Genomic DNA, 17,360 nt, shown 5'->3' with positions numbered 1-17,360 from the left:
GTGTGATGGCTCCTTTTGTCTATGGGGGGGGGGGGCTCAAGGGGCTGGCGGCAGTGGCTGCATGTCTTTCGTGGCTTCATGGCGATATTCGTGTTTTTGGCACCATTTGACCTAGTGGGTTCGAGAACACCAAGCGAAAGCTCTGCTCAGTGTCCTATCAATGCCAGCGCGTGTCGATCATGCTCTCAGACATTGTTCCTTTTTTGGAAGAGGTGTTGTGGTGTTCCTTGCTGACTCCGAGAAGTTCTTTGGATGAAAACCTATTTCATGTGTTTCAAAATGGATCTTTGGAGGCGTTGTATAGGAGAAACCTTCCTCCCAGTTTCGAGTGATTGCTAGCTTTGGTTCGATTTTCATCTATTATGTGGCGCTATAGACCATCTCAGGACTAGTCTAGCTAGGTAGTGAGTAAGAATCTAAGTTATTTATGTGGTGCCCTAGGTCTAGTTTCGCTAAGTAGTTTGTTCATTGTGTTTTATGATTTTTACTTAGTTTTTTTAATTAATCGAGCAAATCAGGCCATCAAACTTTTCTTGTTATTAATACAGTAGATAGTTCTCTTATCGGTTCATTTAAAAAAATCAACTGAGAATAAATAACTATTGTTGATGTTGTTTGATTTGTTAACGAGTCCTGACTCACCTTGTACTGAGACTATGTTTGGTTGGACTTTTGCTGGTTTCTGCTGGTTAGAAGTCAGAAGTCCAACTAAATGGTTGGTTGTTGAGCCGGTTTTTGAAAAGTTGAAAAAGGTGATTTCTGAACGAATAAACTAAAAGTTGAGAACTAAGTTAAGATGAGTTTTTCTAATTTTTGAGACGCTAAAAAATTAAAAAATTATTATAAAAGATAATAGTAGAAAGCTATTAACCAGAACTTAAAAGCTAGAAGCCAACTTTTAATAAAAACCAAAAACTAAAAGTATCAATCCAACTAACAGACCTGAAAACACGAGTGCACTGCATTACTACACGGTGCTCCTAAAAATCGAATTTGACGTAATTCGTGCTTCGTTTTGAGCCGCATTCAACTTTAATACTTGGAGTGCCGTGAATCCAAAACCAAAAGATTCTAGGCGGATGGAGAGAGCTTGTACTCATGAAATCTTCACGGGGGACTTCCACATTCTTCTAGACTGTACTAGAGACTGAACAATTCGTGGAGTCAGGCGAAGAGCCCAAGTGAAGTGTCGCATCGAGTTGACCTGCGAGCTCCCCAGCTCTTCTCCAGAAATAAAAAGTAGTAGTAAAATTTTCCGAGTCTACGGTGACATCTAACTAGGACGTAAGTTTTATTTTTTTCCTGGGTCCATCCAAAACCCAAAAATTTTCAAGTCTATGGCGACCTCCAACTAGGACGTAAGTTTTGTTTTTTCCTGGGTCCATTCAAAACCCAAAAATTTCCAAATCTACGGCGACCTCCAACTAGTATGTAAGTTCTGTTTTTTTTTATTGGGTCCATCCAAAATCCACGCAATTGAACTAAATATGCGCTCATACATGCAAATGAACTAAAATAGTAATCCAAAACTGCTTATTAAAAATACCCATTTGTAGCCCTGCCTTTGACTGCATGTAGGCATTGTGGCCAGTAATGCAACTGTGAGAAAATTTATAGCTCATGACCTTGCACAGTTGGTGAAACGCACATTACATTATATTAGATCATCTTCAACTATATTCTTTTCATTTCGTTACCTTCTCGATTTCTTTTATTTTCTCTCATCTCCAACAGCTTCCATTCAAGAGGAATCATGAAGGGAAAGGAGAGAGAATCCCGTCCTAAAGGGAATGACACTAGAAATCCCTTCGTGATGGGAACCGTGAAGAGAAACCGTTGGAGCGCTGAAGGGAACGAAAATTTCTTCACGATAGGCAACGAAAATCCCTTCACGATAGGATTTTCGCTCGCGATGGGAATCCCAACGCTCCAACGGTTTCCCTTCACGGTTCTCGTCACGAAGGGTTTACCAGAGTCATTCCCTTCAGGACGGAATTCTCTCTTCTTTCCCTTCGCGATTCCTCTCAAAGGGAAGTTGTTGGAGATGAGAGAAAATAAAGGGAATGGGAACGGGAAATGCAATCGAAAAAGGAACGAAATGAAGGGAATATGGTTACAACCCAAAACACTGTGAGTTACAACTTGTTAGGTAGATCAGTTACAACTTCACACGTCCAGAAATAAATAATTGCAATACGAGAAGTTAACACTGTGAGTTACAATTTGTTATTCGCACTGCGCACATTCCCAGTTACAACTCGAAAAACTGTGAGTTACAACTTGTTAGGTAGACTAGTTACAACTTTACGCCCATAAATGCATAATTGCAACACGAGAAGCTAACACTGTGAGTTACAATTTGTTATTTGCACTGCGCACATTCCCAGTTACAACTCGAAACACTGTGAGTTACAACTTGTTATGTAGACCAGTTACAACTTTACGCCCATAAATACATAATTGCAATATGAGAAGCTAACACTATGAGTTATAACTTGTTATTCGCACTGCATATATCCCTCGGTTACAACCTGAAACACTGTGAGTTACAACTTGTGGGGTGTGCGTAGACATAAACTACAGTGAGCATACCTGCAGAATATGCATACAGTATATATATATATATATATATATATATTAAAAATTTTAAGATTACATGTCCATTTTAAAAATAATAAAGTTTATCCTACTATCACCCGTTCAATGGGCGAGAACAAGATCTCGTCCATTTAACGAGTGACACCTTGTGGGCCCCGGCTGGCAACGCATTTAATAATTGGAGAGAGCAGGGTCTCGCCCATTCAGCGAGCGACACCTTGTTCTCGCTCGCTGAACATTCGATTTAATTTAACTGCAGAACTATATGTATAATTAGTTTTTAATAGAATTTGTATTCGGTAAATTAAAAAATATTGCACATTAATTTTTTGAAAAAAAAATATTTAGTTGGTGTAAAAGTGTGTGAAATTTTTTGTACAAAGTGACTTTGTGAGAATACAAAATCTAATTTGTCAAACAATAGTAGTTATGAAGCAGAAATATCATATAACCCGACACGAAATTTACATACGCTGATAAACATTACATGGGACATAAGATTTTTCATCGCTACGCGAATGGACCATAGCCGTAAAGAGATGACAACAAACGTTCACATGAACGGTACACCTAAAGACTAACCTAATAGCATGCCGCTGCTAAACCTAACATGCCTTAGGAAATAGAAATATATCGGGGTACAATAGATGCTCTCTACTAAGTGCACCTAGGATATTTGTCCTTTCTTAGGGCATCGGACTCCCTGCCTTAGCGTGACGGGCCCTCTCCTGCTTTCTTTTCCTCTCTACTTCACGTGCTTGAGCCGCGGCGTGCTCCTTCGCGGCATTCCTGATGCGCTCCTCCTCCTACCGCTTCATCCATAGTTCCTCCTGATGTCGCTCGTACTTGCGATGTTGGTAAGCTTCCCTCCTCCATCGCATCTCTATGTTCATCTACCACTTCTGGTCTTCATTTTGCTCTATATCGAGTCATTACATGAAATCGTAGATAGGTGGAGGAGACTGAACAAAAGAAACAAGAGGAGAGATTAGTAACATAGTGCATGAAATGGTGTGGAAAGTGCCACATGAGTGATCTATGTCGCTATACCGGTGGGTACTCATACGGTCCATATCGAGACTTGTCGTACTGGTAGTTGGCACATATGAAGAAGAGTATACCATATGTGTAGGATATGTCTAAGCTATAGGATACGATGCGTAAAGCTCTGTCATATAATACATGATTAAAGGTCAGGCGTATGACCTTTATGAAGGACTTCAATGGTGTCACCATCCATTTCTCTTAATGTTTTGACTATTATGGCAGTCACATGAGTGGCAGACTTAGTACCTAGAAGTATCAGAGTGGTCACTAGCATCAAGCGCAAGCAATTCGTAGAGCAGATTTGTCTCATTATTGTCGGAATTGTGACTAACATCTAACCCGAGGCATTCTTGATGGAATCCGATGTGATAGGTTAAAGCTGAGTTATTTGGTTTGTTCATGTGTAAAGTATTAGTTAGGACAGATGTGTTGTCATTTTATGGTAAAAACTGAGTCGTGTGTTCACTTCGTGTCTAAAGCCTGAAGCACGATATATGTGTTGTCATTTCATGCTTAAAGTTCTGTCATGTGGTCACTTCATATGTAAAGTGTGAGTTACAAGAAGGATGCTATGTTACAGCAAGGTGTTGTCATTTGTTGCTAAAAGCTGAGGTGTGTGGTCACTCACTGTTGCCTCATATGTTCTCTACCGATGGGATGTCTTTTTTCTACAAACACAAACCAATTGAGTCTCTACTGGTAGTTAGCATACATGAAAAAATATCTACCATAGGTATAGGGGATGTTACTACTTACAATGTCATTACATGTTTAGATTGACGTAACCTGTCGCTACCACCTTTTAAGAGTGATGTGTCCAAACGCTGCCGACTACTCAGAGTCGCTACAGGAAGACATCCAATCCATGCACTATCTTCAAATTACATACATACACTTGGTCCATACACAATCAAGACTTGTTGTATATAAACAAAACTCAATCAATTCTCAACTCACAAATCTTCTGACCTCGAATTGGCTTGAGACAATGACGTTTCCTCATTCTCTCGATGGCCTCATCGATCCACCACCTCTACACTCCCATTTAGACGTCTATGGCAAAGATTTCTATGGAAACCATAATACTCTTCTTTGCTCATTTTGACCACCATATCGACATAGAGATGATGCTGTAGTCCAGGTTTATGAACATTTTGATGACGCAGACCGTCGCTTTTTCCGTTATCTACATTTCAGAGTATGAACAAATAGTACCTACTTTCTTTCCTATTTTTTCAAAACTATTTACTTATCTCGTCTATCACTTTTTCCAAACGGACGATTATGGGTTCCAGTACTGGATTGACCCGTTAATAGAACCACATATTCAAAAATACATCCGTCACCTGCACGTCGTTATCGAGGAACTACAGGAACAATTGTGTGAAGAGAGATGCAATAACGTCAGACGGTGCTATATCCCACTTCGCATGGCAGGTAAGAGGAACAACCGGGAGTAATAAGGATATGTTCTAGCGGTCGGCCGATGATTTGATTTCGTATTTGACATGTACTATGTTACCATACTCTGAATATGTAAACTTCGTGCCAAATTATATAATATTTATGCTTCATAACTACTATTATTCGACAAATTAGATTTTGTATTTTTACGAAGTCATTTCGAAGAAAAAAAATTCGCACACTTTTACACCAACTAAATAATTTTTTTTAGAAAATTAATGTGCAATATTTTTCAATTTATTGAATACAAATTCTATTAAAAAACTAATTATACATATAGTTCTACAGTTGAATTAAATCGAATAAATGTATCCTTTTTGAACAGGCGAGACCTTTCTCTCTCCGATTATTAAATACGCTGCTAGCCGGGGCCTACAAGGTGATGCTGGTTCAACGGGTGAGATCTTGTTCTCGCCTGTTGAACAGGTGACGGTAGGGTAGATTTTATTATTTTTAAAATAGATATTTAATCTTGAAAAATTTGAGAAAAAAAATATATAAAAAATTCCAAAAACCATTACAATTTCCAGAGCCTTTTCTGTTAGCTCTAGTCTCGTCCCGTCCTGTCCTGTCCCCGGCACAAGTCTTTACACGGTGGCAGTTACCGCCGCGGCCCTCTCAAAAAAGAAAAAGAAGCAAAAAAAAAAAAAAAAAAAAACGCGGTCAAACCAAAACCAAACCAAACCCCTCGGCGGCTAAAGCCCTAGCTCTCTCCCGCCGCCGTCGAGTGGAGGTCAGGAGCCCATGGCCATGGAGCACCTGCGGTGGCGCCCCACGGTGAACGAGCGCGACTTCATCGAGAGCGCACTCCAGTCCGACCTCCGCGTCGACGGCCGCCGCTCCTTCGACTTCCGCCGCCTCAAGATCGCCTTCGGCAGGTACATCCCACCTCGTCACCTGGCCTCCTCCCCGTCCCCCCGCACGCGATTCCTTCCTCGTCCTTCCGTCGTGGGCCGTTTGGTCTCGCCGCGGCGGCGGCTTTGCGCCGCTCCGGCAAGTGGCGATTTTGGGCGATTCCTTAGCGTGTGGGTTGCTGTTATTTTTGGAATCTACAGAGAGGACGGCTCGTCGGAGGTGCAGCTCGGGGAGACGCGCGTGATGGGATACGTGACCGCGCAGCTGGTGCAGCCCTACAGGGACAGGCCTAACGAGGGGACGCTGGCCATATTCACTGAGTTCTCGCCCATGGCCGATCCTGCCTTCGATCCCGGGCGGCCTGGGGAATCAGCAATTGAGCTTGGCCGAGTCATCGACCGCGGCCTGAGGTATCCTAATTCTTGTCTTTTCGTTTATTTAATTGTTTCAAGTGTGGAGCACAATGATGATTTTTTTTTTGTTTTGTTTTTGTTTCTCAGGGAGAGCCGAGCCGTGGACATGGAGTCGCTGTGTGTTATTGCCGGGAAGCATGTCTGGTCTATGCGTGTCGACCTTCACATTTTGGATAACGGAGGGTATGGGTTGTGTACAGTACACTGATGCAATTAATTTGTGGACACTTCTGGTTATGCTTCTAAGCTTGTCCAGTGCCATGTTTTGTCCCTCAGGAATCTCATTGATGCTGCCAACATTGCTGCATTGGCAGCTTTGTCTACTTTCCGGAGGCCTGAATGCACGGTTGGTGGGGAAGATGGTCAGCAAGTAACAGTGCATGATCCTGAGGTAGGCATAAACCTGCAAGGTGTTGTATTGTATATATTTTTGCTAATATATTTCTCAAACTGTAATTACATTTGCTAGTTTGTTATGTCAAACTGTAAATATCACAAGAGTTCTGTGATCCGGCAATGTGCAACCACATACACAGCCCATTGTCAGTTGTCACTTTCTGGTACGCTTGGTTAACACCGACGCTGAAATTATCTTATTTTTGGTTCTTACTGTATTTTACAGGTTAGGGATCCACTACCTCTAACGATTCATCATCTTCCCATAGCTGTAACCTTTGCCTATTTTGGTGAAGGTAACGTCGTGGTATGTCCCAATTCCCAATATTTCAAGATATAAGTGCTTTTGACAAATGATCATCATGTTTTGCCATTAGCACCCTCAGTTTTATAACTGAGTCTTTTGTGTAGGTTGTTGATCCAACATACAAGGAAGAAGCAATTATGGGAGGGAGGATGACTGCTACAATTAACTTGAATGGTGATGTTTGTGCCATCCAGAAACCTGGTGGAGAGGGTGTTATGTCAAGTGTCATCATGCAGTGTTTAAGAATTGCTTCAGTTAAGGCTGCTGATATAACAAGCAAAATAAAGAACGCAGTAAGTCAGCAGCATCAAATTCTATGACTAGCCGAGGTGTTCATGCGTTGCTATGGATCTCAAATAAACAACTTCTAAATTCTAAACATCAAAGCATGAAAACATCTCAGAACGATGTAAATTACATTATAATGAAATTTTGTGGCAATTTACCTTTGCATATAGAAATTCCTTCTCAATTTTAATATATATTGCATTGCGTATTTTCTTAGCTGAAAAATGTTCACTAATACGACTTCAGCTTTTGTAGCAGACTGCATTGCATAATTTACTTAACAGAAATTTTTCCCTAATAGTTCATCAGCTTTTGTAGCAATTTTTACCACTTGATACACTCACACAAATTTAGTCAACTGGAGGAATTACTGCAAACGTTAATGCTTCACAAGAGAAGACAAAAGCTTAATATTTCAACTGGTAAGCAAAACTCCATTAACCTGCTCTACATAGACAGGTCCTGGGAGCCCATGCAAATACAACATCTTGCAGAGAGAACGTTAGATCATTTTCTTGGGTTCTCATAACACTAAACATAACAGGCAGATGAACAACCACTTGGGCAGAATGCCTTTGCCTGAAAACCTGGAACCCATAGATCTACTATTGGCTCACCATATATAAAATCCAATGCACACACTTCCAAAGAAATGAATATCATACATTATTAGTTTTATTGATTCTGCGGGCATGAAAATTAGCATGTCCTCAGTTGATCCATCAAGTATAGAGGTAGACTGGATTGAAATAATATTGTCGCCTCATTGGAGCTAAATTAAGCTAAACATGCCATTCAAAATTTTACTTTGACCTCAAATGACATGTAGCCCTTCATAGTGTGATGGTGACTATTTCACAAATCAAAAGTAATGAGGAAAATGCCTCATCTTACACCTATAAAAAAGCTCAAGTTAGATGGCCGCAATAGGATTTCCTGGATGCCAGCATGCAACTTTCATGTTGCCCTCCAGCTATTCTGCTTCTTGCTGATGGACAAGACCAGCTTGAAAGCAAAATTGCAACCAATACTTGTCCCAAAAGAAATAAGATAAAAAAAACAAGGAGTAGAGGATGGAGTGAAGGGATGGAGCTGTTGTGGTAATTGGGGGTGGGGGGGGGGGGTTGTCTTGGGGAAGGCCGGCAACACTCGTCTTGTCCTTGAGTGCACGGTGGGAATTCGCTTATTCGGGTAGGAGCATAGTTATTACGACGGTAAGGTGAGGCGAGACGCTTGACTACCTTCACACCTTTTAGGCAAGTATGGCGTGAGGCGAGGCGAGGAGACGCCATACTCACTTCACATGAAAAGAAAGAATGTTCAGTAGCAGACATCAATACACAAGTAAATGAGTAGCGATCAATAGGCAAACAATCAAGCAGTAGCAGTAGCAATACACTAGCAGGCACTAATAGCAAGCAGTAGCAGACTAGCAAGCAGGCAATCCATCACAAGTAAGGGTGGCAGTGGGTCGGGTCGGGTTAGGGCATCGCAGGTTTCAGACAGACAGGGGCAGTTCGGTTGTGAAATTTGACCTACGGGGCCATCGGGTTGGGCCCCCGATTCCAGGCGGGTCCAGGGCCAAGGCAGCTTGTGCACCCATGGGTCTCCCACGGGCCCAACTCAGCCCAGTCACCCCACTATATCTCAGGCTTGCTGACGTTGGGCTGAAAAGAGAGCACGGCCCTCGCAGAGATTTCCTCGCTACCGTGGAGGAACATGGACTCGAGGGCATTGCTGGCGTTGTTGAGGACAAGGCGGCCAAAGGTCGGGTAGAGGAGGGTGTTGTCCATCGTCGTGGCTCCGCCTCCATCGGAGAGCTCGCATCACAGATCTACGCCTCGGTTGCTCGGACCACGCGCTCCTGCGGTGTCGATGGAGCCGTCGGTGCTAGACGCGCTCCTAGCCTCGGGTGCCACGACGTTGGCCTCGGAGGCCGACACTTCCCTGGGTCATGTGAGGTGGCCATGGCCCCGGAGTAGCGCAGCAGGAGGCATGCCGCTCGGAGCAACGCGACGAGGGTGCGAGGTGGCCATGGTGCGGCAGGAGGCACGTCGCTCGGAGCACCACGACAAAGACGGGTGGCCATGGTGCGGTGGGAGACATGTCGCCCGGAGCACTGCGGTGAGTGCGCGAGGCATGATGATGCTAATCGGAGCAGTGTGACGGCACCACTAGGTCCAGCCATTGAAGATTTTTTGTGGTGGTCTGATGGAGATTGAAGATTTTTCGGATCTCAGGTCCCCACCAGGCCTGGGGCTAGGGGTAGTTTTACACCTGATTTGATTTTTGGGTTTGTTTCTTGTTTCAGGTTTCGGGTCGGGTGCGTTCTTGCTCCAACTGGCCCCGACCTGATCCATTGCCACCCCTAATCACAAGCTAGCAGATTAGCAGGCAGTCCATCACAAGCTCAGAAGCTCACACTAGCAGGTAATCTATCACAAATAGCAAGCAGCAGCAGACAGTCGATTGTTGAAGAGAAATGGCCCAACAGATGGAGGAGTCCACGACGGAGGAGCAAGCGAGCGGAGGACAGATCCAACGGACCGTGCCACCATGGATTGAGCAGAGGAGAGCACCGCAGGAGGCAACGACGGCGTACCGGAGCAGTGGAGGCGGCAATGACGGATCTGGGCAGTAGGCGGCGCACGCTTCTGGTTTTCCCTTGCGTGCTCTCTGTGTCCCCCTCCCCACTCCCACCCCTTGCGCGTTCTGTGTTCACTCGTGCGTGTTGCTTCTACCTCGCGGCATCGCAGTGCGGTAAGGCGATGCCACGTGCAGCAAGGTGGACGCCACAGCCGAATTAGGTGGCGCTGAGTGAGTGGCGCTGGTTGCTTTGTGAGATGGGAGGAGGGATGCGAGCTGGTTGAATAAACCACCACCAACTGTGTTTTTTAAAGTAGTGAAGAATGCAGTTTACATGTCTGTATCGTTTAACGAAATGTGAAGCTACACAGATTATGATTAACATTCTATGGTTGGCTTTGCATTTCAGCAAGCATCAAATAATTGTATTATTTTCGTTCAGGTAGACTCATACTATTTTCGTTCAGGTAGACTCATACACCGCCGAGAAAGCTTTAAAGAAAGTAAAGCGTTTGCCAGCCTCAGTGCCTCAGAAGATTAATGTTCCTGATGTAACTATGGAGGACAAAGGTGATGGTGAATTGGAAAGGCAAACTGTGAAGACACTCAGTTATGTTCAGCAGATAAGCAAAGGTGGTGAGGATCATCAAAATATAAAAAGGAATTCACCCTTGACTGGGGACAGAATTTCTAAACACAAACAAACGTCAACATTCATTGGTCGCCTATCAAATTGGTAGTTATTGGTCCGGTGTATTTGTTTCCTAAATTCTAGATATTTAGAATCAAAGTTTTGCGAACTAGTCCTGATTTTTGCAATGTAGAGACCCATATTCTAAAGGAGTTTCATTAAGCTCCCTCAGAATTTCTCAGTTGCCTGGTACTGTTAATTTTTTTTTCATGTTCATTTTCTTTTCCCAAATAGTATCCAGTGCATGAACATATAATCTGGGTACTCGCTAACTGTCAGTGCCACACTCTGAAATGTGTTTGCAGATCATCATTTGGTTGGCATTTTTAGTGCTCACTGACCATGAAATAATCATCTTTATGAAATGTCAAAAACAAATTATGTCCCTTCTTTCTAGTCATGCTTTGGTTACAACTACTATTAGTTTCACCCAGCTCCTTTTTCAAATAATAGTAACAAAAATTCAGGTTCATCTATGGCTGAGTGAAAGATTTATATTTATAATATCAGCATGCCCTGATTTGTTCAAATTCTGATATGTATAAGCCTGCCTCCTGCCAGTAAGCACTCCACCGACATCCTTCTGTTTATGCCATTTTGATTGAACATCCTTAACGTATCCGAAAACTAGGTTGTGTATTTGTTCAGATCATGTGGATCTAGCATTGTAAGCATTTTTACCTCCAGCAGAAATCCTGAAGCCATTTCTCTGTTTTAGTCTTCCGTGAGGAAACTCTTATATCATCTTAACTGAGATGAATGATTCTCTCACATGAGTTCAGATGCCCGTCCTTATGGTATTTTTCTTTGCAATATGCAGATCCAGCAACCATGGTTGAGGCGAATAACCATGAAGATGCCAAACTAATGTTAACTGAATCTAACACTGAGGTGAAAAGCACATCAGGCTCTGGGGCTGCTGGAGAGTCTGACGAGGCCCAGGAAGTTAGATCACCAAAGAGTCTAAAAGGTGCTGTCAAACCAAAACATAAAAGAAAGAAGAAAAAAAGTGACAGGAGCTAGCTTAGCTCTAATTCTGTAACTTCTAGGCCTGTCAGGTAAGTAGCTATTTGCGTTTTTTCTGTATTTGCCTCTTAACATTCTTGTTATTGGTAGTTACTCTGCTCTTTATTTTGCCAGTGTTGATTAGCCTGATGACTTCCTGCTATAGTTGAGGTATTTTTCTGATAGTCAAATGAACAAGGATTAGTGTGCCCGTTCAGTTTGTTTTATCTGTGTATGCTATTACAATTTTTCAATAATGATTGCGCCTACTAGTAATCAACGATAATCAGCATAACCCCCAGTCAAAATTCCTGATGCAGGGATCTTCATCGGAGGGTGGTGTACTGCTACGCATTGGCTTCTTATGTGTTTTGAAGTGTCAGAAATTAGCAGTGGTGACCACATGCAAATTTTGTTCAAGCTGTAGAACAGCGTTGTAGAAATGGTTTTCCCAGTTGACTTTTCATATCAAGTTCCGTGACAAGCCGTCCAACTCTTGCTTGTGTCAGTCCATGGGAGAGCTGGGCAATGTTCTCGTACCGTCATTCGTAGCATGGGCAATCCTTGCTTCGTTGTCCTATTGGGCAATGGTACCGTTCTAGAAATTTGTTTAAAGGTTTAGAGAAATATTGCATTCCAACAACCTTTAAACCATCCGTTTTATTTGCTCTTCTCAAGGTTGTTGCGTGCAACTCTTTGCTGAAAAATGACCTTGACAAGAGGCTGCCTTCCTGTACCCAACCATCAGCATCAGGCCACGAGCCCCAATTTGATCCGTGAAGAGCCAGGCCGTCCGCAACTGTCTCGTCGGTTTAGATTTAGGGTCTGTTTGTTTGAGCTTCTGTTTTTGAGTTTTTTCTGAAAAGCTGTGTTTTTGATTTGTCTGAAAAACTGTTTTTAGAAATAGGCTATTGGTTTTTACAATAAATTTTTTGTTTTTCAGCACATAGTTTCTCAGAAAAGCGTATCTCAGCGAATTTCTCAGTTTTAGTTTATTTTTCTCAGAAGTAGTTAGAAGTAACTTCTTCAGAATTCTGTTTGTTCTGACTTTTAATTTCTGTTCGTAATAAAAGCAGAACTAGAAGTCAGAAACAAATAGGATTTTAGTATAGGACTCTGGCCCAAAGTGTGAAACCACGTTTCTGGCCCAGTCCACATAGTGGGCGAACGAATCCAAGCCTGTTAATAAGCACCTTATTTCGTCTAAAAAAATTAGCACCATATTTGAGCCTGATCTTCCTTTAGCATATACTATAATACCAAGCACATGAACGCATCATGTGTTTTCCATCTTAAAAACTAAAGCATACACGTGAAGTAATTCTCTAAACTAAAGACTGAATGTGTTTTGCATGCATGTAGCAACGCAACTAGTATGTCCATCCTACATGAGCAGCTTCGATCGATGCTTCCATCCAAATTTGGTTCTAGTATCAGGCATGTGTGTTACTCTCAATGTTCCCGCTGCAATTTCAGTTCTTCTCAGTCTCAGGCAGCTATATATACATCAAGTTTTCGATGGTCATGTGAGTTCCGTTACAGGTTCCATGTTTCTTTCATCAAAGGTTTTACGTTTACCTTACATGCTTACTTCGGAAAGAGAGTTTTACTGAAAATTTTAAGATATCGGAGGAAACTGAAATGACATCTTGGAACATGTCGAGTATCTAAGTACGGAGTATGTATGTATAAGGAGTATACTGTATATGAATAGGATATATTGTGTATATATATAATAACTTTGAATACTACGTAACTGAATCTGCGACACCTGATACACCCAGAAATCTAGAAGACGTATACTAATAAGATTTCGATTGGTTGCACAACTCGAGAACGACTAGTATCCAAGTCGGATTCATCTATTTTGTTATAGTAGACAAGATGAATGACTCACTATCTCTTACAACTAGATAGAAATCGGTATATCAGCCCTATATACAGCGGAGACCTAGAATCCAGGGGGAGATAGAGGCATCTGTAACTCGACACAAGCATCAAGACCATAGGAGATACTCAACAACATTATCCTTAGTTTAACTTGATCCAATCTATTCCATGTAATAGGTTTAGACACATTGTGTAACACCTAGTTTTAAAAGAACAAAACCAGGTACAACACATGCATGCTAGTATCAAGTTTCATATATGCGTTATATCATCGGTGTATCATCATAGTGCCATTATTAAAATAACGTCTTAACTAATTACCAGAGGACCTAAGGGTCTAGAAGAAAAACACAGCAAAAAATATAAACTCTAGTGTTAGAGGGTTTTTCATCTTCCACAGGTGTCAACTAGGGAACACTAGCCTAAAAAAGGAGCTCTGGGTCGAAGTCGTCTCCATCGAAGGGTGCATCTTCATTGATGGCTTCTGAATAGCAGTAGAATGCAATAGAGAGGAAGCAACGGGTGTGAGTACATAATGTACTTCGCAAGTGTAGGAGAGCATGATATGGGGCTTAAGTTAAGATAAGATTAGACACTGGTTTACTGCACTAAGCAACCTTAACCTATAACTCTAACAATAGACATCCTATTTACTAAGTATGAATACACCACTTAAACAAGAAGAACAGCTCATCGAATTCCATCCAATTACCAAGACTCACCAATTATCTAGCTACCCGACTAACCATACCAAAACCCTGATCCCAACTAATCAAGAAGAATTCTACACCGCTCTTGACTGTGAGCATGACCGATCAATTAATTTGATACTCTGTAAAGTTTGCCCATCTTTCCCCATGGGTCATGATTTCATCACCCACATTACCAGGTGACAGTCTCCATGTTGATGTGCCGGCCAAGCACTTACACACTTCCTATGGCATGTCGTCAGGAGATCACCACAAGGCCTTCACAAAGCTACCGTCGACCTGAAAGTACCCACTGAGGTTTCACCGTTAATAGTGATTTCATGACTGCAGAAGCCCCCTCTTGTGCCACTCAACCGTCCAATGGTGCTCACAAAATCGAAGGGGTGACTAATTAATTGGCCAGATCGTACCCATATAGGCCTCGTGGATGGTTGCGGTTTAGCTTGGTTATAGGCTACCATGTTGCTACAAAAGATTACCACACCCGATTCATGTTGCATAAACATTAGTCAAGTTTAACTCATAACCTAACCATAGCGACTAGCATATCTACCCTTTGTTTCCCATGACTCATAAACGTCGACAAGGATAATCATACAAGTGCTAGTAAACCATATTTATAGGTTTCCAATTTAGAGAAACATGCAAGAAGGATAAACAATTAATATAAATATCCTAAAATAGGTGCAAGATGTTTAAGTACACTTGCTTCAGCTGAGGGTTGCTCGAAGTCTTCAAAATTTTTATCTTGTAGGTTCATGAACTGTTCACTTCCTAATCGATATGTCAGAAGTATACAAAAGAAACTACTAAGAATAGTACACCAAACAGTAATAAAACTCGGTAAAAACCCTATAGAAAGATTCTACACGTTGCTAAGAAAATTTGAGCATGAAAATCACCTAAAACAGAGCCACGAGAAAAAAGTTATAAGTATTTGAAGTTTTAGAGGTTTTTTTTTTGCAAATTTACCTAATTCCATAGAATTTCTAGATTTCTGTTATACTGAAAATCTTGTTGTTGCGCATACTGATGTCATAAAACAAATCGAGTTATTTTTGAGCTGAAAAACCCATAGGAAAAGTCCATTGACCCATGGACCACAGCCTGAAAGCCGGTCCATGGTCAACGGTGGACCGATTACACAATCTGAAGGGGTACACGATCTGAGCCATACGATGTAGATCAGACGTCCAGAGATGATTGGGGGTTTGAACTCAGATGGTGGCACTGCATAGGAACTGCGGTCGACCGACAGCAGCGCACGGCCGGAGACTTGCCGGAGTCGCGCGAAAATGCGCATCCGGGCTCTGTTGGCGACTGGAAATGGCGCAAAAGGGAGAGGGGAGAACGAGGAGTCTCACCGCAGAGCTCTCGACGTAAGAGAGGGGCGATGGAAGGTTGGAGATGGTGAGGTGCGGCCGGTGGTCGGCATGTGGAAGGAGGTCATCCGATGGCGGAAAGATGTCGAGAAGCACTGGGAAAGCCTCCTAGTGCTCCTGCAAGTGCAAAGAGAGGGCCGACAAGGTCAAAGACGATCCACACACGGAGAATAGGGGTAGCGGAGCCACTCACCGGAGATGGGGAGGAACGGGAGGCGACGGCGGTACAGCTGCGGAAACGAGGTATGAGTTGGTGGAAAGCGAGCGGAACCTCGCTGTGGTGGTGAAGGGTAGCTTAAATTGGTGCAAGGGCAAGCGGAGTGGCTAGAGCTCGAAGGTGAAGCGACGACGGCAATGGCCATAATGATTGATAGTTTTCGCATTGATTTAGGCAATGAAGCGGGGATTGATGAGAGGGATTAGTGGAGAGGGTTAAAGAATGATTAATGCCCTAGATCCGGTTGTTTCTAGGAGGACAAAACGCGTGAGGAAGTGCATATTTGGCGGCGACCAGTGGATGGGATCGAGCAGAGTGGAGGAGGAAGAAGGGGAGCCGATGGTTAGTAGCTCGACGCTGCTGCGGCAGCTAGGCTTGGTGCGGGCTCGCAAGGTAGAGGGAGGCAGTCGGCTCAGGAGCAGAATGAGGCTGGTTCGGCGAACAGGATCGGCCTGAGAGAAAAGAGAGGGGGAAAAAAGGAGAAAGGAAAATGGGCTTCGGCCCATGCAGGAAGAGGAAGGGGAAACCGGCCTGAGGGAGAAAAAGAAAGAGAGGAAGAGAGGGTGTTTGGGCCGGATTTGAGAGAGAAAACGGCCCAAGAGGATTTAAGAATTAGATATTTGCTTTTCTTTTTATTTTTAAACCGTTTTCGCAAAGTGCTTTTAAACGAACGCCTTCTAGCGAATTTTTGCAAATATTTTCCACACATAAAAACCTATTGCAACTACTACAGCATGAATGCATCAAACATAAATATAACCTATGGCAAATTAAATTTAGAAATTAATTTCCTCATAAATTGAACAAAATATAAAACTCCTATTTAATTCTATCAAAATTTTAAACTATTGCGAAAATTGAGAATTTAGGGTGTTACACATTGCTTGCACTCGAGAGAATACATATATATCACCATCCATATAGGTTGTAGGGTATTACTCCAACCGGAGGCTTGAACCTGTCTAAATCACGTGTCCCGATTCATGTTCAATCCATGATCTCGAAGGCACCCCAATCAATTATGGATATATTGTCAGGAACTAATCTTTGACTATTGGCGCACCAAGTAGGGGCATTCTTTTGCTTTTCAAGATTGATCATGTCTCAAGTTCAGATCCGCGTTGGTTTATCTGACGACGGTTTCTACGATCACTTCGAGTTGGCGGAAGCTATCTACTCATCTCCTCTTGCTAGATCTGAGATTCTCTTTGAAGCTATGGTTTTCCGCTAGGACAATCAAGGTGGACTGATCCACACTAGTATTCTCGAGTCTAGTCCATTGGATACATATCGTGAGGTGGGACATTTTGACTGGGATCCAAAGGAGCCTAACGTTCCCCGGTGCATAGACATCGACAGCGAGGATGAGGATCAAGACAGTGGCAACGATAACTTGGTAGGCCCACCTGACGACCCAATGGCGGTAGATCAAAACACCATAGAGAACAATTGCGCAGGGATTTCCATGGACCTAGCAATGGCAGCCGCCGCCCGTGGTACAGGCATTGCTG

The 17,360-nt window shown here is 42.8% G+C and overlaps 1 protein-coding gene across 6 annotated transcripts; it reads left to right on the top strand.

Moving 5' to 3' along the window:
* The first annotated feature begins 5,752 nt into the window (after positions 1 to 5,752).
* On the top strand, positions 5,753 to 12,450 carry LOC133919057 (exosome complex component RRP45B-like). Of its 6 annotated transcripts, none has more exons than XR_009909891.1 (10): positions 5,753 to 5,987; positions 6,165 to 6,374; positions 6,465 to 6,560; positions 6,654 to 6,768; positions 7,000 to 7,080; positions 7,185 to 7,373; positions 10,422 to 10,587; positions 11,466 to 11,703; positions 11,786 to 11,821; positions 11,971 to 12,450. XR_009909891.1 is itself a non-coding variant. In XM_062363284.1 (9 exons), the coding sequence occupies exons 1-8, from the start codon at positions 5,854 to 5,856 to the stop codon at positions 11,666 to 11,668; spliced, it is 1,197 nt and encodes a 398-aa protein (XP_062219268.1). In that variant the 5' UTR covers positions 5,753 to 5,853; the 3' UTR covers positions 11,669 to 11,703; positions 11,971 to 12,450. The 6 variants fall into 6 exon arrangements, 4 of the variants coding, with proteins under 4 accessions (XP_062219268.1, XP_062219269.1, XP_062219271.1 ...); XR_009909890.1 differs by having other exon boundaries at positions 10,422 to 10,590; XM_062363284.1 differs by lacking the exon at positions 11,786 to 11,821 and having other exon boundaries at positions 10,422 to 10,590.
* Positions 12,451 to 17,360: the final 4,910 nt, after the last annotated feature.

This window comes from Phragmites australis, chromosome 5, assembly GCF_958298935.1.
Source record: "Phragmites australis chromosome 5, lpPhrAust1.1, whole genome shotgun sequence".
NCBI lineage: Eukaryota > Viridiplantae > Streptophyta > Magnoliopsida > Poales > Poaceae > Phragmites > Phragmites australis.
The sequence above is the reverse complement of the archived record's forward strand: the minus strand, read 5'-3'. Positions and strand labels throughout refer to the sequence as shown.